The sequence below is a fragment of the Eublepharis macularius genome, chromosome 19 (genome assembly GCF_028583425.1).
Source record: "Eublepharis macularius isolate TG4126 chromosome 19, MPM_Emac_v1.0, whole genome shotgun sequence".
Classification (NCBI taxonomy): domain Eukaryota; kingdom Metazoa; phylum Chordata; class Lepidosauria; order Squamata; family Eublepharidae; genus Eublepharis; species Eublepharis macularius.
In genome coordinates, this window is record NC_072808.1 from 4,465,398 (window position 1) to 4,489,057 (window position 23,660).

The 23,660-nt window shown below is 45.2% G+C and overlaps 1 protein-coding gene across 1 annotated transcript in view; it reads left to right on the plus strand.

Moving 5' to 3' along the window:
* Positions 1–23,660, plus strand: part of AGAP2 (ArfGAP with GTPase domain, ankyrin repeat and PH domain 2) — an 82,978-nt gene that overhangs the window by 38,493 nt on the left and 20,825 nt on the right. The window contains 6 exon segments of the mRNA XM_055003919.1: positions 12,858–12,916; positions 13,376–13,463; positions 14,465–14,550; positions 17,537–17,678; positions 20,863–20,997; positions 22,200–22,297. Coding sequence (XP_054859894.1) covers positions 12,858–12,916; positions 13,376–13,463; positions 14,465–14,550; positions 17,537–17,678; positions 20,863–20,997; positions 22,200–22,297 — 608 coding nt within the window.

Below are 23,660 nucleotides of genomic sequence, written 5' to 3' on the forward strand. Positions count from 1 at the left end.
AAGTTGTAAGCCCAGCAGTGATAGTCTAGAAAAAAAGAAGAAGAAACTGGGGAGGGAAAGGATCACAAAACTACATATGACATGCATGTCTGCTTGATGTATATATACTGGGGTAAAATCCTTAACCACATATACCCCAATGGGACTTAAGATGAATATGACTATCCAAGAAAAAGAACCTGGGACCATAATAGATAGTGAAAAGGTCAATTCATTTTTTGGAGGTAGTGAAAAAGGCAAATTCTGTGCTGGGGACTATTTGGAAAGGAAAAATAACCTGATTCATAATTATTTTATATAAGTCTGTGGAGTGATTGCTTTTGGAATACTGTGTACCATTTTGGTGGCCCTGCCTTTAAACAAGGACGGCGCAGAAGTGGAAAAGCTGCCGAAAAGAGCACTCAGTAAGCACTCCTTACACAGTATTGGTTGGGGGGGGTAGGTTTAGAGGGGGAAAGGGTACTGAGGACATTATAGAGGTTTATAAAATTATACAGGGTGGTGGATAATGTGAGAATGGCTGGTCACCTAGAGAAACTGATGGACAGTAGATTCTGGAGAGGCAAACGAAATTTCACATAACTCATGGTTTGTTTATGGAATTTGCTGCCTCAAGATGTGCCACAGGGTGGTTCGTTAGTTCGTTCGTTCGTTCGTTCGTTCGTTCAAGCAATCAATCAATCAATCAATCAACTTCCTTTATACCCACCTCTTTCCCCAGTAGAGACCCAAAGCATTTCACATTGTTCCCCTTTCTTCCATTTTATCCTCACCACGACCTTGTGGAGTAGGTTAGTGTGTGACTGGCCCAAGGCCTCCCTGTAAGCTTCCCTGGCAGAGTGGAGATTCGAACCTGGATCTCCCAGCGCCTAGTCTGAATTTGCACCACCAGGCTCTTAGTTAGCCTTAAAAGGTAGTCTTAGACAGGTTCCAGGAGGGCAGGCCTATTAATATCCGTTAGCCATGATAGCTAAATGGAACCTCCATCTTCAGAGGCAGCTGCTGAGCCGCCCTGTTCCTGGGAGTGGTGGGGTAGAAATAGGGTTGCCAATCACCAGGTGGCGTCTGGAAATCTCACATAATTACAACTGATCTCTGGACGACTGGGATCAGATACCATGGAGAAAATGGCAGCTTTGGAAGATGAGTTGATGGCGTTATACGCTGCCGAGATCCCTCCCCTCCCCAAATCTCCAGGAATTTCCTAACTGGGAGTTGGCAACTCTAGGTAGAAACCACAGAGGGAAGACTTTCTAGGTAGAAAGTTGAAACCACAAAGGGAAAGCTTTCATGCTTTCCTTGTTTGGCTTTCTCCTTGCCACAGTTGGAAACAGAGTGCAGGACTAGAAGGACCCTCGTTTTACGTGTTGATAAAGTCCTGCATGTGGGTCTTAAGATATTGCCACCCATCTTTGCTAGCAGCCACTTGTTGAGCTAGAGGGGCAAGCGGCCTCATTGGGGGCTTGTTTCGAGGCCTACTGTGCTGAGCCAGCGTTTTTATGGCTGTGCTTGGGCTGTTTAATTTACAGGCATTGCCAGCAGCTCTGGAAAGATGGGCTAGAAACTGCCTATTTCTCTCCTGTTGGCCTGTAGGAACTCAGACATGGCTGAGAGGATAATTATTCCCCCAATAGCAATACGTTGCTCCAACCCAGCCCAAGCTGCTTCCGCTCTTATGTGAGCGCTGAGTTGTAATTGCTTTCAGGCTTGTTTTCTAATTTTTTTTCTTAAGGGCTGTTAATTTGGGGATCATTTTTGATGGCCCTCTTCGGATAGTCTGCCTGTTTGTTTCACCAGAGTGCCTCTTTTACACATGGCATGAGGAGGTGAGAAAAGTTGGTAATTTAAACCCCAGCCAGCCAGGCCGCCAATCAGTTGTAAAATGACACAGTGTTATTGGAAGATCCTGTTTTTTGAAATGCCTCGCATACGACACACACATCCCCAAACGGTTGAAGTGGCAAAATGAAATTGGCAGATTCAAACCTGGTGTAAGTCTCTGCCGGAGGACGCTCAGGCCTGCCAAGACCTAGTATCTTTTTGGCGGGCCTGTAAAGCAGAGATGTTCTGCCAGGCATACGGTTGAGGTCAGTTTTAGGCTGTTTTGGGAGCCTCCCTACTGGTCTCCCGCTAGGGGGGCTTTAGAATCATCTGCCCCCAAATTGAAGTCACTGGAATAGTATTAACTACGGCCCCCATCCCCCCTTTCTGTTTACATTATGATTGGGGAATTGGATGTGTCCGCCAGTTTGATGTAGTGGTTAGGGTTAGGGTTAGAGCTAGGGTTTGGTGTAGTGGTTAAGAGTGTGGGACTCTAATCTGGAGAACCGGGTTTGATTCCTCACTCCTCCACTTGAAGCCAGCTGGGTGACCTTGGGTCAGTCACAGCTCTCTCAGAGCTCTCTCAGCCCCACCCACCTCACAAGGTGTTTTGTTGTGGGGATAATAATAGCATACTTTGTAAACCGCTCTGAGTGGGTGTTGTCATCCTGAAGGGCGGTAGATAAATCGAATGTTGTTGTTATTATCTGAGATGTTGACTGTTTATGTACTATTGTTTTGAGGTTTTAAATGTATTAATCTGTTTTAACTGTATATTGATCATATTACTGTACCCCCTGTCCTGAGCCTGTTTGCGGGGAGGGAGGGCTAAAAATCGAATGAATAAATAAATAAGTAAATAAATGTGGTAACCAGCATTGTACAAACTGGGTATATGTGGAAAGCAATAAACAGCAACATTTTAGGATATCTCTAAAGGATGGCAAACAATAATATAGTTTTATTATTAATCTTTTTTATCTCCTTGGAGATACCATTTGGAATTTCTCACTTGGGTATCAAAGTGTTCTATGTTCATTCATTACATATATAGCCATTTCTCCAAGGCGCTGAGAGCCATCTCCATGGAGGGGCAATCCCATTTTTCCTCATGAACTAAATTAGGCTGACTGGTCCATTTTTCCCCGTGAACTAAATTAGGCTGACTGGTCCAAAGATATCCGGTGAACTTCATTCTCAAGTGGGAACCTAAACCTAGGCCCGTCCACTCAAAATCTAGCATACTAATCATTACCCCAGTGGCTGTATCAAACAGTTTCCAAATTGTTTAAGGAGCGATCCAATTGCTGTTTGTGTCAAATCAGACCCAACAAAAAGGTTAAAGAATGGATGGAGAGAGAACTGGAACTCTTTAAAGCAGAAACCAGAAATCTTTTGTCCAGAACTGCACATAATGGGAACACATGCTACCTTTGATTCTCCCAGTATGTACAGTTGCCATGTTGTGTGAACTGGGCGAAGCATGTATTTCTCATGCTCAAACAGGTTCGGTATGTGCAAACTGGCTGGATTTCGTCACTTCTAGGTCAGCAGAAGGTCACTTCCGGGTCAGCAGAAGGTCTGCAGGAAGTCCATCCCCTGTTGCCTAGGAAACTGATTGATTGGCGCCAGGCTGTCTGCAGTGACGAACCAAAAAACAAAACAAACAAACCAGCCTAAAGTTTGTGGCAGTTCATCCAAAATGGGCTTTGACGAACCATGGGTTCGCGAACCATGAACCAGCCTGGTTCGTCACGAACTTTGGTTCGTATTTCAGTTTGTGCCCATCTCTATTCTCATATACCAAAGGTGTACTGGCATGGTAAACACATGCATGGCCCTGTTCACACAATGTGGCAACCATGTGTGGTACTGGTGCATACTTCTCTTATGTGCAGTCAGTGGGCTCCAGGTACGCATGGTTGTAATGTCTGAAAAGGACTGTTAGCAGCTGCTTTGATCCCCTGTAGAGAGAAGAAACACCTCCTTCCTAGAAAGCAAAGCTGAGGAAAACCATGGGGTGTTCTCATATGACTTCCTGGAACTGGATATGTATGTGTATGTGTGACAGAGTGTAAAAATTTATCCCTGTGCCTAGAGAATGTACAAGCACTGCAGAAGTTGTCTCCTGGGTAATCCTTGCAAGTATACCTGATGCTGTTTATTTCAAATCATGTCAGCGCATGAGGCCCTCTGGATATGGGCTATGGGGGCAGCTTATTGTGAACATCTGCTTAGAAATCAGGATTTGAGAGCAAGCTTTTGCGGGGGGGGGAGCTTCCCCTTATATCCATTATGGAGCACTCCTTGTTTTGCAGCCAATAAAAGAGAAAAGCCATCTGTGGTGCCGTGCAAGGTGATCTCTAAACTTGCAGATTAGAGTCCGAGGCGTGAGATGTCAGCCTTGAGGGAGGCCGTTAAAAGCTCGTGGTAGGTGGGGTGGTTTGAGACTTGCTTCCGGTACATGCTGCCTAGTTTACTCTTACATAATAGCCTAAGATGAGAGGGAACACTGTCAGCCCCAGGCAGTCGCTCAGCGGGGAGATCCAGGGCTGTCACAGGAACTTTTCATTGCAAGGGAATTATGTCCGGAGTGTGGGACAGCAGTCACACTGTGTGCGCATGAGTGCATGAGTGCATTCATGCATGTGGTGAACGATGCTCCCAATTCACGTTGCCAGAAGACATCCCATATTATTCCCATGAGCTAAATTAAGAGCTCCCCTTACCCAAGCAACAGATAGAGTTCTGTTATTCCCCCAACTTACAGTGTGTACAGGAAGTAAATGTATTTAATGCACTGCCCAGAGGCCAAGGTATTCTGTTCCCTGACAGAGAGAAATAATTTTGCAAATGAAATGAGACGCATTTTAAAAGAAGATGAAACTGAAAACAGGATTACCATAGCATGCGCTCATTTTGGACAAAACGGAAGGTCACAGAATCATCAAGATGCCATACGGGGCATCCGTGTAATGGAATAATTGTCAATTTCAGTCTGGTTTTTTACTGCTATCACAGGGAAAACAGCACATTTCCTTGGTAGTTTGAGCACCTAGCCCACTGAAAACATGGGCAGTTGACACCGATGTTGACGAAGAGGAGTGTTAGCCTTTGAGATCTGATTCTTGACTTCAAGGTATGGCACAGACGGGGGAGTTATTGTCCCTCGCAGGTAGCTGATGGCCCCTGCACAGGTGTAACCGCTGCACCTAGGCTATGCAAAGTGCACCATTCAGCGCTCAGCCCCGAAAATGCTATTCGTCCTAGAAGTGGGTTGAGTGGCATACCTTAGACCTTATAAGGCAAACAGCGTCACTGCTGTTCCACTTCTCCTTCCCCTTCCTCAGAATGTTTAGGGTGTTTTTTACACAACGTGCCCTGTGATGTCATCACACTGTGTGTTTTCTGACCCTCCCCACAATGCAAACAGTTACTGATTTGAAGTGGGAATAGGGAAATGGACAGGGCATCGAGTTCAAGTCATGCATCCTGTGAAACTGGAAAGAGAGATGGTGCGAAGCAGTGGGGATTTAAGTTCTGTTTAGGGTCTGAAGGAGTGATTTGCTCCAGGCCCCCTGTTACAAAGTCCTTTTGTTTTGTTGGTGGGTGACACAAGGACTTTGTGTCAGGTGTGTGATGGGTGTTTTGTTCCTCTCAAGGCGTGTGCCAGCACTTTTTTGTGTATGGCTGTGGGGCCTGGGTGAAAAGTGGTTTCAGTCTTCACACTCTCAAACCACCCCCTGGGGCCACTTTTAGCTCACTTGCAAAAATTATGTGTAGCTACGTAAGTAAAGTGATTTTCTCAGCTGAAATTTCCTGCATCATACAATTTCCTGCATTGTGCAGGTGGTTGGACTAGATGACCCTGGAGGTCCCTTCCAACCCTCTTGGCCAAGCTACAAGTGACAAATGACACAGGTTGGACACTTGTCAGCTCCCCTCAAGTTTTGATGGGAAATGTAAGCATCCTGGTCTTGCAGCTTGGCTCTCTGACGGCTGCCCAACGGACTTTTCAACTGTCACTTGTCCAACATTCCGCCAAGCTGCCTACATTTCCCATCAAAACCTGAGGGAAGCTGACAAGTGTCCAACCTGTGTCATTCGTCACTTGTAGTTTGGCCCTCTGATTCTATGAACCAATAGTGGCAGTGTGAGGGCATTAGGCAGGAAGATTGAAATGGCTTCTCTCTAGGCCCCTTGGTCCTAAGCAGAAAAGCACAGAACTTCCATCAGGCCTCCGATACAAAGTCCTTCGCTTGTCCACCAAGAGGACCCTTTAAGATTCAGCGAGCTGCCCTTTGATAGCTAAGTGTGGATTGGAAGTTTGTAACCAACGCAGCCTCCTTTTTGCTTATGTAACTCTGTGAAACGCCATGGCCACGATATAACTAAGGCATATTAATAGTAGCAATAAAATGATGAGATGTTGAGTACATCATCCGTGTCTAAAACGTTCTAAGCATGTTGCACTACAAAGGCCAAAATGCGGTGGCTCTTCAGGGATCATTTGAAAAGTGCGGGTATTAGATATTTCTGGAAGGGCTATTCAAGAAGACGCATGTTATTTCCGTAAGTTTTGTTTACAGGAGTACTTTCCCCATGTTTCCCGCACTTCCAGGATGATTGGTTGATAAAGTGGCATGAGGACAATCACGAGTTTGCTACAATGAACAAAGACGCTACAGGGAAGGGATACGCGGGCTTTGCTCTGTTAGTGCAGGATTAAGTCTAATGGTCCTTTCCACCCAGAAGTGCATCTTCTATTGGAATAAGAGTCAATGAAGCTTTCTTATACTGAGGCAGACTGTAGGTTAGTATTGCCTGCTCTGACGGGCAGCAGCTCCGCAGGGTCTCAGGCAGAGGTCTTTCATGTCACCTTATCCTTTCAACTGGAGAGGGTGGGGATTAAGTCAGGGACCTTCTGCTGATTGTTGGTGGCTCTCTGTGGTCTCAAGTAGAGGTCAGTCGATGCTGGGAATTGAACATGGAACCTTCTGCAAAGAAGATGCTGTACCATTAAGCCACGGCCTCATCTCTCTCACTGGAGAAAAGACTTTGGGGGAAGATTCCTCTCATGGCGAAAGGAAATCTTTGGGTCCAAACTAGAAATACGAACTACCAAACTTGTCATGAACTGGGCCAGTTTTTGGTTCGTGAACCAGCGGTTCATTGGAGGGCATTTCTGACAAACCACGATGATTTTTAGGGCGGTTCATTTGGTTCATTTTCCAGTTTGTCACTGCAGATAGCTCGGCGCTGATCAATAAGTTTCTTAGGCAATGAGAGCGGGAATGGGCTTTCTGCAGACCCTCTGCTGACCCAGAAGTGACGTATTCACGAACCAAACGGATCAGTTTGTGAACCGGGTAATTTCATACCGGTTCGTGGTTTGTGAAACGTAATGAACCACAAACCGCAACGAAGCACCATTTTCTCAGTTCGTGCCCATCTCTAGTCCAAACACAAACTGAACTTAGCCGGCTCCTTGTTCCAGTCAATATTCCCACTTACTCTTCACTTTTAAGTCCTACTCAATTGTCAAAATTAAAGCATGTTGAAGAATTAACTGTTTGTATGAACGTGACATGAGGTTTGCTTTGCCTGTTACTTTCTTGGCCTCAAATGCTAATAATAGCTGCATTGCAAACAGGATCTATGCTGCAATGTGTGAATAGCAGATCAAGTGTCTGTTTCACCCTTGCATTCATCTTGGTAGCTGCAGCCAAGTCACCAGAAAAGGAAAATGGCAGCAATCAGATTAGGATGTCTAGTGTGGGGCAAATGCTATGGATATTTTGCCCAGAATGTGAAAGCGAGGTTGATAACTAACTGATAACTGACACTGTCATATAAGGCAAGCAAAACTGTTGTATAAGGGTCAAGGAGATGACAATTTAACCAGTGATAGCTTCTTTGACAGATTTCTGCATCTATTGTCAGGTCAAAATTCAATAAGTGCACCTTTCCCCTTTACTGTGCATCCATTTTGGGAACTGTTGTACCTGTTGAATCTCAGCCAGTGGTGCTGTTCTTAAAGGTGCAGTAGCCCTACCAGAAAACAAAGATGTCGGCTGCTGATACAAGGAAATGGACTGGCTACTGGGTGAAAGTTTGGGCTAATGAAATGGGGAGTTCCCGCATGGCTTCATAACAGCGCTAGCAAGGATGCCCCATTTGGCTCTATATCAGAGGACCGGCAGGGGGGATGCTCTCCTTGTCCCCTTTTTTCTCTCCGGTTACCTTGGTGACATGCAGAGTGCTGTTGCTAAGCAACAGTTCCATAGTAACACACATACACATGGAGGGAGCGTTTAGCTGAGCTTTTGTGCCTGATTGGGTGTGTTTGTCTTTGATCCTCAGGTGAGCAAGGCAAGAACCCTTTCATCAGGTAGCTGGGAATAGGGTTCAAATATGGGGGAGTTGCGTGCAGGGGGGGATAAAAGAAAGCGATGGACATCTTCTCTTGCCAACACGTGGGGAACATTTGGTTTGGGTGACTTGTTCGTAGGCGACAAAGAGTGCTAATTGGGTCTGGTGGTACCTGCTGAGCGGAGAAATCTAAATGTAAGCTAGCTGCTTACAAGGGGGGCAGCTACAGCCGTTTATGCGATCATAGCAGCTTGGAAAAAGACAGTTGCTGTCCTGGGCTGTAGCTAGAACACTGATAACGTACACGTTTGGGAGTGTTAGGAAATCTAAATTGACTTCAGCCACCCGATGAGTTTATGGCCATAATCCAGATCCACGAGGCCTTGTCAGACGTTGGAGAGTCATATTCTGCAGAGTTGGCCCTGTGATGTTACTCTCAGGGGAGAGTTTTGTGTGCATTTCCCACACATGCTCTGAGCATTCATCAATATCCTCCCTGTCTTTCACGGAGGCTGATTCTTGCCCAGCCTGTGCAGCTGCCGTTGGTTTTTCTGTGGGCCCATTCAGACTCCGGGAGGCATCTCGTGCCAAATTCCCATCACCCTTTCATGCCACCATTTATCCCTGCAGCACATTAATGAAGAGTTAACCAAGTGCATCTGAGCATGGATCAAGTGCACCCTTGTGTCTTTCCCCCGCAAAAACTACCATAAGCATCCTGTACAGGGCTGTGATTAAGAGCCAAACTAGATGTTCCCCCTTTTAAAAGTTGGGTCTGGGATCCTGCACCTTGACCTACCATTTTCCACACTGAAACAATACTGGGGGTGCTATTTTCCCCATTTTTGCTGCTCCCCCAAAACGGCTGGGAGGGGAGTGAGAATTCCTTCCTCCCCTTGCAGTGGAATTCTGAGCCCAAACACGTTCTGCTTTGGTTTTTTTTAATAGCTATTCCCCATAGCTGCTGTGGGGAGCTATTAGTTGGGCCTGACCCCACTAAAAAAAAGCAAGTGTCTAGTTTTGCTGTAAGGAAAAAGGCTTTCCAGTCACAAGGCATTTAGATTAGAAGAATACTGGGTATATCACTATTTACAGTGCAGTCTTTAACATAGTAACTCCAGTCTAAGCCCATTGATTTTGGAGTTACTCTGCTCGGGATTGCATTTTTACAATGTGATTGAATGCTGAAGGGATGGATGGATGTCCATTTGCAAACTTGTACTTTTACCTCTTTGTGCATGCAAGTACCACTTTTACGTCAAAGGAACAGTTTTACAACTCTTCTGCTTTCTTGGGTTTTAGTTAAGGGGTTGATCCAGACTAAATTTTCCAGTGGCAGAATGGAACTATCCTGGCCTCCCACCTCCCACTGCAGCCCCCTGATCGCCTCGAAATGCTGATTTTGCGGGATAAGGGGACCTTGAGAAATGATGCAAGGGGTCGTCTGCAGCGGGAAGGGGGGAATTGATGGAAATTGCCAGTTTGGTCTGGATCTAGCCCCAGGTATGGAAGTGTATTTTACTCTCTCCTCACCGTTAGGGCAAGATATTAAAGAAAGGGCTGGATGACCAGTTGGAAACTATGAGCCAGTTGGAAACTATGAGCCACTAATGTTGAAATGAATTTGCTGCCCAGATTCCTCCTCTGGCAAAGCTTCTTATCAAATATGTTCCAGATATGCCCTTGCATATTTATCGGATATTTACTGAATATTTGATATCTGTATTAGACATCCTGTAATTATTGACAGTGTTAGATCGATCACTAAACAGAGGCTTAAGTGGGAAAAGATAAGAAACTAACAGAACAAAGTTCCCACACTAGGTTCTTTAAGCCTGTGATGTGAACCATGTGCTATTTATATAAAGTGCTCAGTGCTTATTGTTAATAGAACAACATACGTTCATAATTTTTTTACACTTCACTGCATATAACAATAAATACAAGTCAATTAATAGCAATTACTTCCAAAATACAATATTAACCGGTAATAAATAAATACATTCGAAGCACAGTCCGTATAAAGTGCAATCCACTTATATCTTCAAGGTTGGTGTTAGGCAGGGCTTTTTTTCAGCTGGAACACGGTGGAACGGAGTTCCGGCACCTCTTGAAAATGGTCACATGGCCGGTGGCCCCACCCCCTGATCTCCCTGTCTGGAGATCAGAGGGTAGCACCAACGGTCATGTGACCATTTTCGCTGAGGGTGATTTAAGCTTTAAAAAACTTCCCCCTTGTTCCAGCAGACCCAAAGTGATGTCAATGTGTGGTCCTGAGTTCCATCACCTCTTTTCCCAGAAAAAAAGCCCACGGGTCTTTCCTTCCGTGGCACTCTCCTCAATTGTGTAGTGACTTCTAACAAAGCACAGTGGCTTGTCGCTTCAAATCTCACAAGTTCCCATGAAGAGCTCACGGTTCCAAGTCAGCCCCAAGAGCTCTTATTGCAGGTTAATATTGTATTTTGGAAGTAATTGCTATTAATTGACTTGTATTTATTGTTATATGCAGTGAAGTGTAAAAAATTATGAATGTATGTTGTTCTATTAACAATAAACACCGAGCACTTTATATAAATAGCACATGGTTCGTATTACAGGCTTAAAGAACCTAGTGTGGGAACTTTGTTTTGTTAGTGTTAGATAGATGACAAATAAAGATATTTAGGATCCTTGATAATCACATGATGCAGTCGCCTTGTTGAAACTAATCACGTCTGGTTTTGGTCAGAGCGCAGAAGGCAATCCTCCCTTTGCGTTTCATGAAGGGAAAGAGAGATAGCCTACCAATGAAATGAATAGCATTGAATACCACTTCATAGTATGCCAGATACTGTAGCATTTCGTATCTGATGGCATTTAACGGCTCGCCTGATAGATTGGCATGCAGTAATATTTAGTATTTGATAGCTTGACATTCAGTGGTATTATTCAATTTGCAAATAAACCTTCACGTGTAAAACGTAAAGTCACGTTTCAGATTTAAAACATCCCGTTCAAAAATGGAAAATGAGTCTGAATCCGACCTACTGCACCCTTGCTATGCCACTTGGGTGCCTTAGAACTTGGGACTATTCCTTTCAGTCTGGTGCAGAGCTGGCACCTAAAACCTTGTTTTCTAGCGCACCCAGGAGTCTGAAATATTCCAGTCCAGTCCCCAGTGGCTTTCCCAGGGAGTTGGCGAGAACACCTGCTTCCTAATCTCACTTCCTCCATTCCAGTTCACGTTTACCCTGAACTGGCTCTTTATACCATGATCGATGCCTCTCTGCCACTCGCCTTGGGACCTTGGAAACACACTGTGGCACACAGACGTGGGTCGCAGCTGCATCCCCTGTGCGTTCCCCCTCCTCTCCCCTTCCCCGGAAGTGGCACAAAGCGCTGACTGTTGTGCGTGGGAAAGTTGGAGGGTTAAGGGAGTTGTCTCCTGAGAGCAGTTGATGATACGTGATGGGGAGAAGAACTGCCTCCCAGCCTGCCTTCTCTGGTTTTGTTTTTAAGCTGTGACCACACCACAGCTTCCTGTCTCCTCAGCGGGCTGAGACAGCGGACTGCCAGAATGGCTGGCCCAGTATCCAGCTGTGCTTGCCAGTCTAGGAGGGGGAAGTTCCCTGAAGTCTAATTTGAAGAGAATAACTGGAAGCCTGAGCCACATTCAGATGTCACAACAGACTTCTGCTTGTGCACAACAGGCATGAACACAACTTAGTTCTCATACTCAAGCGCTCCCCCCTCCTCTAATGTGTGGAACGCGATTGAGGATTTTCTGCTTTGAAACACTTTCAGTCAAAACTTTGGTTTGTCAAGATGGCTGAATGAAAGGTCCTTGGCAAACTGGACCAATTAGGATTAAATTCCAGTTTGTGGGAAGAGCCCCGTGGCGCAGAGTGGTAAGCGACAGTACTGCAGCCCAAGTTCTGCTCACGACCTGAGTTCGATCCTGACGGAAGCCGGGTTCAGGTAACTGGCTCAGAGTTGACACAGCCTTCCATCCTTCCGAGGTCGGTAAAATGAGGACCCAGTTTCCTGGGGGTAAAGTGTAGATGACTGGAGAAGGCAATGGCAAACCACCCCATAAAAAGTCTGCCAAGAAAACATCGTGATGCGACGTCCTGCATGGGTCAGTAATGACTCGGTGCTTGCACAGGGGACTACCTTTACCTTTACCTTTTTTGTGGGAAGAAAACAAACGCCAGTTTGTCTAGAAGCCTGTGTTTGGATGTCACTGCTAATTGAAGTTTGATGATTTCCTGAATGAGGAAGGATTCAGGCATTCTCTGGATATGAGGTAAAGGAGTGAGCGGAAATGAAAAGAAGCTGTCCACAACAGACAGACATGTTTGTTGTGACTTCTCATGCTGCCAAGATGGCTAAAAGTGTGAGTGCTGTGGTAGAAAGTTGAAATCTTACCTCAGACACAAGTTGAAATCTTACCTCAGACACAAGTTGAAATCTTACCTCAGACACAGTTGAAATCTTACCTCAGACACAAGTTCACTACCACGGCACGGGTGTAGGCAAACTACTTCAGTTTTCCCCCATCAATGATATGGGGATAATTTTACAGGGTTGTTCTGAAGTACTTGGAACACTTGAAATGTACTATAGAAATGCTAAATTTTGTTATTCTGTTGCTACTGTTAATCTGACCTGCTTGCTTTCTCCAGAAGCCGTTGCAAACAGCCAGGAATGGACCCTTGGCCGCTCCGTCCCCGAGCTCCGACTGGTAGGTGTCCATAGCTTACAAATGTACCAACTGGTGTACTGCAGAGAAAATATACCTCCTCCTTACCACATCACACATATCCATGATATCACCAAGGCAATTGCATTAAATTAATTCACATGAATGCCTTTCTGTTGGCTAATGCTAGCTTTGGTACAAAACAGCTGTCAATAATGTGGGTTCGGAGCTGGCCTGAGGCCATAGGTGGTTGGGTCTGCCCCCTTATCTCCACTCCTTCCTATCTGCCCAGTTACCACCTTGTTAACTGGGCTTTCTCAGCAGTTTCTGTCGTTCTGGGACTGCCTTGTATTGCTCATGGACACTCTTTTGAGGACACTCTTTTGAGGTAAAAAGCTGAGGATACCTGAAGTGTCCAGAGAGCCACGGACCATGCAGTGTCCAGCAGTTGTGCTGCAGTGATGGTCTTTTTCTGACTTCTGACTTCTCTGACTTCTTCAGGGTGTTCTTGGGACTATCAAGAGTGGGAAATCAGCGCTTGTTCATCGCTACCTGACCGGCTCCTACTTGGGCCTGGAACCAGCTGAGGGTAAGCTGTCTTCCCTTGCCTGTCCCAAAATGGACCTCCATTTCTGCCCCCACCCCAGTTCCTGTGCACCTCTGTTAGGAAATTCAGCCTCTCCCGTTTCCCAGGGCCATATTATTCATAAGGCTGACTAGGCCAAAGCCTGGGGGCCCGGCAGGGACTAGGAGCCCTTCAGTTTTTTTTGCTGAGGCACACCCCCACACAAATTACAATTAATGGATTCTCTTATATAACCTCTATTAATAAGAGAATTAACTGCTTCCTTATTGAAGTGAAACAAATGATATATTAAAACAATTATCCATAAATTATATATTTTTAATAAATAATAAAAAAATTATTTACTTAAAAATATGACAGTATTGAACAATTATACCCCCAAAATGAGCTTTCCTGAAGAGTTCTACTCACACAATAAAAATATTTTAAAAATTGTGAATAGAATTCTTCAGGAGACCCTCAAAATGGATACAGGGCTATGTACTGCGGTCTAGTAACTCCCGTACCAGGGTCAGCTGTCAGCTGTAGTGGGGTGAAAGATTGAAGTGCTGGAGGGGGCCCAAAATACCTGAAAGCCTAGGGGCCCAGCCATGGGTTAATATGGCCCTGGTCCCTTTCCTCACAATGTTTGTGACAAAGGAGGACAGATAGACAAATAGGAAAGTGTTCCTCTCGGTATGGAAACCCCATCCCAAATCCTACACCTCAGATTTTCCTCCTGCGCCACTGCTGTCTCCATCTCCCCCCTCCTCATCACAGCTATCAACTGTTTGCACACTGAGGGCCAAGCTACAAGTGACAAATGACACTTGAACAGCAAGTGGATCGAGTGGAGAGCAAGTGGAGGGCAAGTGAACAGGGAGGAATACACTTGCCGTTGAAGTGTCATTCGTCACTTGTAGTTTGGCCCTAAGTTTTACGGATATCTTCTGGGGTGGGGCAGCTTACTGTGGCTGTCTAGCTCCTTCTCACTGCTTTCTTCTCTCCCATTTTTTTCCCCCCAGGGGGGCAATTCAAGAAGGAAGTGGTGGTCGATGGGCAGAGCCATCTCTTGTTGATTCGTGAGGAAGCAGGGCCTCCAGATGCCAAGGTGATGCTCTATCATTGACCGGGCGTGTGTGGCAGCATTTTGTATGGTCACTGTTGCACAGTTCGTGCTGTCGTTAAAGTTACAGCACATATCCACACAATAGATGGATAGATAGCTGGAGGGAGGGAACTCTGGGAATGGATTGTTGTTCTTTTTTTAAAAAAATTACAATTTTTTATTTATTTTTAACTTTTCAAACATACAACTTGTAACTTATAAACATATAGAATAACTCAGCTTCATATTTGCAACCATTAACATTGACTTTTAGAGTAGACCTATCCTTGATTCATTCTGAGCTGGTAACACTGTTTACATATCAACAAAATTATCTTAGATAAAATATTCCATCTGTTCTCTTCATTATAAACTTGTCAATAGATTGTAATATTCCTTTTTTGGATTTGCCTGTAGCGTTGTGTCATTGTTTGTTAGGTGTTCTAGGATCAGGAACCACTGTTCCAAAAACTGGGATTTGTATTTCTGATTTTCATACTGAGCTAAATGTGCTAATTTCTCCATTATAAAGTAGTCCCATATCCGGCTGTACCAATTTGCAATTGTTGGAGGGGTTTTCTGTTTCCATTTTGAGGCAATAACTGACTTAGCTATTAACAGAAGCACTCGTATAAGACTGACCCTAATTTTTTGGTATTGTACGGTCCAATGATTCAATAATATAATTTGGGGGGTTAAAGGTATCTCACATCCCGTCATGGACTTTGGAATGGATTGTTGTTCTGATGGGAATGGGAATAGTTGTATGCCCTTTTTGCTGCCCTAATCAAATTTAAAATCATCCCTCCCTATCCTGTAAGCAACTGTATTGTTATTCTGTGGTTCCATAACAATAGCACATTGAGTGATCAAGAAGAGTTGGCGAAGATAAGAACGTAAGAGAAGCCATGTTGGATCAGGCCAGTGGCCCATCCAGTCCAACACTCTGTGTCACACAGTAGCCAAAAACCCAGGTGTCCTCAGGAGGTCTGCCAGTGGGGAAGGGACACTAGAAGCCCTCTCACCGATTGCCCCCCCCAAACATCAAGAATACAGAGCATCACTGCCCTAGACAGAGAGTTCCATCTATACCTTGTGGCTAATAGCCACTGATGGACCTCTGCTCTGTATGTTTATCCAATCCCCTCTTGAAGCTGTCTATGCTTGAAGCTGCCACCACCTCCTATGGCAGTGAATTCCATGTGTTAATCACCCTTTGGGTGAAGAAGTACTTCCTTTTATCCATTCTAACCCGACTGCTCAGCAATTTCATTGAGTGCCCACAAGTTCTTGTATTGTGAGAAAGGGAGAAAAATACTTCTTTCTCTACCTTCTCTATCCCATACTATTAGTATGGCCTCGTTTTCATTTTTTTTCTTGCCTGCCACTTCTTTACTTCATTCTGTTTATAACTGAGGGCCAAACTACAAGTGACGAATGACACAGGTTGGACACTTGTCAGCTTCCCTCAAGTTTTGATGGGAAATGTAGGCAGCTTGGCGGAATGTTGGACAAGTGACAGTTGAAAAGTCCATTGGACAGCAGTCGGAGAGCCAAGCTGCAAGACTAGGATGCCCACATTTTCCATCAAAACTTGAGGGAAGCTGACAAGTGTCCAACCTGTGTCAGGCGTCACTTGTGGTTTGGCCCTCTGTCTATCCTGGGCAACCAGCAGAGACTGGAAGGTTCTGGATTGTTTCCGATGGAATACACAGAATATCGCCCAATCCGCGAGCAGCTAAGTTGTCATCTTCTCCCAGAAACGCAGGCAGTGGCTCCCTCTACAAGACGTTTACAGAGCCAACAGTGCCTTAGTGGATGCTGTGTTTTCCCTGGAAAGCTGAAATGTAGCCATATCAATACATCCACACACCCCTGTGCTGCAAATAGCATGGGAAAAGGGCATGGTGGGGAGATCTAAGCCACTTTGCCCTGTGTGCCATGGTTGTTATCAGAATTGAGCCCCTGCATGCCGGGGAAGCTCCCAGAACATGTGTGTGTTCATGTAGTTAGGCCTGCATGTCATGAAACTGATGCCTTAGGAATTTTTGGTTGTGCTGTTTGCCTCTGTTGTTGGGCTAGATCTCTTAACAGATTCTGAAGGGGTTGGATCCCAACAATAATGGAAAGCGGGTGGAGGGTGCTTTTTGCTGCTTCCTGAGGGCCAAGCTACACATGACGAATGACACTTGAACGGCAACTGGATTGAGTGGAGGGCAAGTGAACAGGGAGAAATACACTTGCCATTCAAGTGTCGTTCATCATGTGTAGCTGGGCCCTCAGTTCCACTGCAGACCTCTGATTTAACCCCATGCTGTCCCTGTAGGGGTCATCATGCCCCCCCCCCCCGGCAAAGTAGCATTTCAGACAGATCAACTAGTCAGAGCAGGTAGAGGAAGGCAGGAAAGTTCCCTTCTGCTACCAGAAGTGCCTTCTAATTGTAAAAAACCTAGCTCAACAACATGCAGTGAAGTAAAATAGTAAAGAGTCCAGTAGCACCTTTAAGACTAACCAACTTTATTGCAGCATAAGCTTTCGAGAACCACAGCCCTCTTCATCACATGCATGTAAATAAAAAAAAAATCTGCATCTGACGACGAGAGCTGTGGTTCTCGAAAGCTTATGCTATAATAAAGTTGGTTAGTCTTAAAGGTGCTACTGGACTCTTTACCATTTTGCCTCTGACAAAGAGAGCTGTGGCTCTCGAAAGCTTATGCTACAATAAAGTTGGTTAGTCTTAAAGGTGCTACTGGACTCTATTATTTTGCAACTGCAGACTAACACGGCTAACTCCTCTGGATCTATGCAGTGAAGTGGAATTCTAGGGCCCTTTGTTTTTTGTGATTAATGTGGGTGGAGATTCTACAACGGGGGGTAGAGCAACATCCTCTCATGTCCCCACATTCCATCCTGAATTTGTATAAGCACCTTCACCAAACAGAGTGTCTCTTGCTGATTGGGACTTTCTCTGCTTTTCTTTTCCTTGCAGTTTGCCAATTGGGCAGATGCCGTCGTCTTTGTTTTCAGCCTGGAGAATGAGACCAGCTTCCAAGAGCTGTCACAGTATTATGGGCTCCTCACCAACTACCGGGCAGTCTCTGACATGGCTCTTGCACTTGTGGGTACTCAGGGTGAGTGGCAGAGGACATGGGGGGGACATTACCTTGAGGAGCAGAACATGGAAAGGTGGAGGCAGGTACCAGGACTTTAGAGGAAGCTCTAGAAGAAGAAGCTGGGCAAAACCTTTCAAACAAAGGCTCTACCTAGATGTATAGACGTCACCTTCCTCTTAATCTTAATGAGTTTTAATATTAACTATTGTCTTGTACTCAGAATGATAAAGGGATGGGGTTTTCTTTTGTGCTCCCTTTCATTGCATATCTTTGGTTCAGGTGGGGATTCTGAAGCAAAACATGCGTGAAAGAAAATGCCTCCTCCATTTCTTGTGTAAAGGCCTTTTAAGGTGACTTACTAATAAAATTAAAAAAAAGATTGCCCACCTCTGATAGTCAGGGAAGTCTGTTAGCCGAGAACTGACCCTCTTGGGGATAAAAATATCCAAATAATGGGGCCAGCTGTGGCTACAATTTAGGATTCTGCAGAATTGGGCAGGGGGGTACTCCCAGGTTTGCAGAAAAATCTGATTTGTATATGTGTGTGTGTGTGTGTGTGTGTATACACACACTTACTCACTGGAGAAGGGTTTGAATTCTGTAATTAATATATAATACTTGAGTGAATTTCCTTCAGTTCTACAGCAACATGTCTGGATTCTGTGCTTTTAAAAATTCTGTGCATTTAATTCTGCATAATGTTTTCTGTTTAACATGGAGAGAGCTATGGTATGTATGCTGCTGAGGGCCAAGCTACACATGACGAAAGACACTTGCCTGGCAAGTGGATTGAGTGGAGGGCAAGTGAACAGGGAGAAATACACTTGCCGTTCAAGTGTCATTTGTCACTTGTAGCTTGGCCCTCAGTTACTGCCCCTTCTTAACCACTGGAAACCTTGCTCAGCCCTTCTGGCTTCTGAGCTTCCACCAGCTTCTATTGACTGCATACTTCCAAACCTATCTTCACAGTCTTAAGAGCTAGAAACTTTTTTTTTAAGTGCCAGTTGCACCATTTTCACAGTACAGTCACAGACTGCACATCACCTGGATAATTACATAACAGGACTGAGCTTCCCTTTGAAGCAGGGAATTCCACTGGTGTTCAGGATATCTGAGGCCTCTTACTTAAAATCTTTATATCTTTTTGACCAAACAGTCAGTCCATCTGACAGCTAAGGGGGGAGGGGGATCTATAACAGTTAAAAGGGCAAATATCAAAATGGAAAAATATTTTTAAAAGCTGCAAAGCTCCAGTGATGACAGCCAAAATCAATCAAAAACCACAAAATCAATCAAAACCATCAATCAGCTGAATGGAGTATCAGGCGGAGATATTAGATAACCAATAAAACCAACTAAGGGACCCCCAAGGATCTCTTAGAATGCACTGATACAGATTGGTACTGGAATATCATTGGAGGTGTGTGTAAGATGAAGCTCCCCCTGGGAAAAGGATTCGGGATCTTGGCACTCCTCTCAAGAAGGCCCTTTCTTAGCAATGACCCAGTGCCCTGGCATGTGGCAGATACAGGACTGGGAGAACAACACTGTGCTGGATCCGTCTCAGAGCAACCACACAGCTGATCCAACAGGGCAGTCAGCAGGGAACCAAAGTTAAGTACTAACAGGTTTATTGCCAGGTCATCTGGGTCAAGATGTTGTTGAGAAGGGTCGGTGCAGAACCAAGAGAGGCCAGCTGAGGTCAGGAGCCAGGAGAATCGGTGCAAGGGAGCAGAAAAGGCTGAGACACGGTCCCGTAATGACTCAGTCAGTGTGTATTCATAGCCCTGACAGAGGAAATGAATGTGCCGCATTTAGACAGCACAAAAGCCATTAAAAGAAAACACAGGTCAGTTTCTAGAGTTCTGGTTCAATGCAAGTTCAGAAAGGCCAACAGTAAACAAGAGAGCGGAGTAGCCTATGAAACTGTTTTTCTGTGAATGAACTTGGTATGGAAATAGTTCAGATGGGGAAGAATGATAGTTAAATTCTTACCCCTTGTTTATTACCTTCAATTCCTTAGAGGACAAAGGGCCAAATGAAATGTTAGGGGGCGATCTAATTTATTCATATATCATATCCCCGTAGATGTCTGCATTTTCTAAATATATAAAAGCGAACCAATGCACATGGAATCCACACACAACCCCTCACATCTCTGTTGGCCTTTTATGCAAGATTACCTGTCATGGGAAAAGGGGGAGAGGAACATTAATAATTAGTAAATAGGAGAATCCAAAGCAAGCTAGCACAACATATTTGATTTGTCTTAATAACCTCTTAATATAATATCTTAACAAAAGATATTTACATGGATTTTGGTTTTTGATTTTGCTGTGGACAATATGAGACGGAAGGCAACATGGAATATAGCGTGATCTCATTAGATCTCAGAAGCTAAGCAGAGTTGTTACTTGGATGGGAGACCACAAAAGACGATTCTGCAGAGGAAGACACTGGCAAATCATGTCTGGTTCTCACTTACCTTGAAATTCCCTCATTGGGATCGCCATAAGTTAATTGTAACTCAATAGCACATATGGACTAGAGATGGGCTTGAATTGAAAAAAAAACAAACCACGCGGCTCGTGGTTCGTCGCATTTAATGAACCATGAACTTTCACAAACCTGCCCTGGTTCACAAACCGGTTCATTTGGTTCGTAAAAACATCACATCCGGGTCAGAAAATCATCACTTCCGGGTCAGCAGAAAGTCACTTCTGGGCTAGCAGAAGGCCACTTCCGGGTCAGCAGAAGGTCTGCAGGAAGTCCATCCCCTGTTGCCTAGGAAACTGATTGATCAGCGCCAGGCTGTCTGCAGTGACGAACCAAAAAATGAACCAAACGAACCAGCCTGAAGTTCATGGTGGTTCATCAGAAATGGGCTCTGACGAACCACTGGTTTGCGAACCACAAGCAGGGCTGGTTTGTCACGAACTTTGGTTCGTATTTCAGTTCATGCCCATCTCTAATATGGACCAATGTGACTACCAGTTTTTTCAGTGCATTGGAGGGAATTCTTGTTTGAGTGAATAAATTGCCCTGTTGAAAATAGGGCAACATTCCTTTTCGTCATGGCAGATTCTATCACATAGCTGGATTACTGGTGGATTTTGTAATTTTCCTTAAAAATACTAAGATTGCATAAACATGTAAGGTTGTCCAGCTCAAAAAGTAAAGCCTGTTTTCTGTCTCTTTCCAGATAAGATCAGTGCCAGCAACCCACGCGTGATTGAGGATTCTCGAGCTCGGACACTGTGCACTGAAATGCGCCGTTGCCTCTATTACGAGACATGCGCAACTTATGGGCTCAATGTCGACCGTGTCTTCAGTGAAGGTGAACATCTCTCTGGGGTGCATCCTTGAGCCATTAGTGGGGGGGAGGCACAATTTGGACTTCTTGGCAACAACAGTGCCTCGGAGCTAAGGGAGAATATATTTCAGGACTTTGTCTGATGATCTGCTCAGGCAGTCCTCCTCAGCACATAGTCTCTTCAAGCAGCAGACAAGGGAGGCAGGGTTCGTGCACTTTCCCTTGTGGTGTCATACATTGTTGGCTTATATGTGCATTTTTAAGCATGTATACATTGTATATGCAGAGGAGTTAGCCGTGTTAGTCTGTAGTTGCAAAATACTAAAGAGTCCAGTAGCACCTTTAAAACTAACCAATTTTATTGTAGCATAAGCTTTCGAGAGCCACAGCTCTCTTCATCAGATGCATGGAGGGTATGAAGAAACTGGTCAGAGATATATAGGTAGTGAGGGGAGGGGGGAGAGGATGCAGGGAGTGAGGGCCATGTAAATGCAAAGCAGTTGCAAAAGTCATGAAAGAGGTGGAGTGTAAATTTGACTCAGTCAGACTTGGATTGAATAGAGACTCTGGATAGTTATCTCATTACCAGAAGTAACTGCCTTTCAGGCATTCCATTCAGATTCAGCAACGGAGGGAAGGGGTCACACCCAAACTGGATTGCACATTCTACCTCTTTCATGACTTTTGCAACTATTTTGCATTTATATGGCCCTCACTCCCTGCACCCTCTCCCCCCCTCTCCATCTATATATCTCTGGCCAGTTTCTTCATACCCTCCATGCATCTGACGAAGAGAGCTGTAGTTCTCGAAAGCTTATGCTACAATAAAGTTGGTTAATCTTAAAGGTTCTACTGGGCTCTTTACTATTGTATATGCACAAAACAGTTTGGGTGGGTCATGCATGTAAGGGGAATGGACTGAATCCGGCTCATAATTTCTGCTAGCGGGAAGAAGAATGTGCGGCTTTAACCAATTCTGCCTCCTGCTGCTTCAGGCCTCCAACAGGACTCTCATCCTTTGCTTCCTTTGGTTCCCTGGGAGAGATCAGTGGATTGCAGCGAAGGCAGGGCCGTAACCCTGTATAGGTTTGGCAGGGATATTGCCAAACTCCAGAGTTTGTTTTATGTGGTTAAAAACATATGGTTATTTACAAATAAAGGCTGGATCAGGGCAGCCCCCTGATTTATATGTGAATTTCTTCCCCCACTCTTACTTCCTTCTTCAGTTGCCCAGAAGATTGTGAACATGAAGAAACAGCAACAGCTCCTGGCATCCTGCAAATCTCTGCCAAGCACACCCAGCCACTCGGCCGTCTCCACACCGGTAGGTGGAGCCTACACAGCTGACATTCAGCCTGTTGGGTGTAAATGGGAGAGAGGCATTTAGGTATCAACTGATCGGGGTTTGGCTGAGCAGGTTCTTTTCTGAAGCGAGGTATCTGAGCCTGTCCTACTCCCCAGGCAGCTTCTGGGGTCACTTGGAACAGCAAAAATGTTATGGCCTCGGGCGAAGCAAACTGAGAGCCAAGCTACAAGTGACGCCTGAGACTAGTTGGACACTTGTCAGCCTCCCTCAAGTTTTGGCGGGAAATGTAGGCAGCTGGGTGGAATGTTGGACAAGCGACAGTTGAAGAGTCCTTTGGACAGCAGTCGGAGAGCCAAGCTGCGAGACCAGGACGCCTACATTTCCCCTCAAAACTTGAGGGAAGCTGACAAGCGTCCAGCTAGCATCAGGCGTCACTTGTAGCTTAGCTCTGAGTTGCCTCGCAGCATCCTCTGCAACATTGCAAAAGCATGAGGTGGGGGGTTCCAGTCAGACAATTTGGTGTAGCTCCATACGGGTGGCCAAATGTCCTGAGCTAGGCCTGGGCACTAGAACGTAGTTACCATTTTTACATGAACGCAGGGAGGAAGTTGTGGCGATTTCCAAAGCGTTGCACTAAAATCTCAAGTATAGTATACCTTGAAGTCCCAAACAGTCTCTGGGTGGGGGGGGGGTGTGTGTGCTGGTGTTGGAATAAATGGATAATTTCTGGCCCCTGTAGCCCTTCCCCCTCTCCTCTGTGGCTGGCTGGTGGCACCAGTGGCAGATTGCAGGATACACAGTTACACAGGCCACTGCCGCAAGAGCTCTTTCTGTTTTCCAGCCTGGGTCAAGACAGTATCTGCCAATGCTTATAAACACCTGGGCAGCTTTTCACCTCTGCCCGTGTTGCTGCCCTCCTCATGTGTCAGGCCAGAAAGGCATGAGCGAAAGCAGTGGGTGAAAGACCCGCAGGCCGGTGGGCTACAGAAGAGAGAGTAAAAACTGTCCCCAGCCGTATGACTTCAGACTGCAAGTTGAATGTTCTCCTGCATGCTTTAAAAAAAACATGTCCCACATAGAGAGAACTAGTTTTAAGCTAGTTTTCTATACGTGACCCCCTCCCCCCCATCTTCAAACATAGGACACATATACACACAACCAGCTTCCAGATGCAGCCTGAGCCAATATAGGGCCAAGCTACAAGTGACGAATGACACAGGTTGGACACTTGTCAGCTTCCCTCAAGTTTTGATGGGAAATGTAGGCGTCCTGGTCTTGCAGCTTGGCTCTCCGACGGCTGTCCAACAGACTTTTCAACTGTCACTTGTCCAACATTCCACCAAGCTGCCAACATTTCCCATCAAAATTTGAGAGAAGCTGA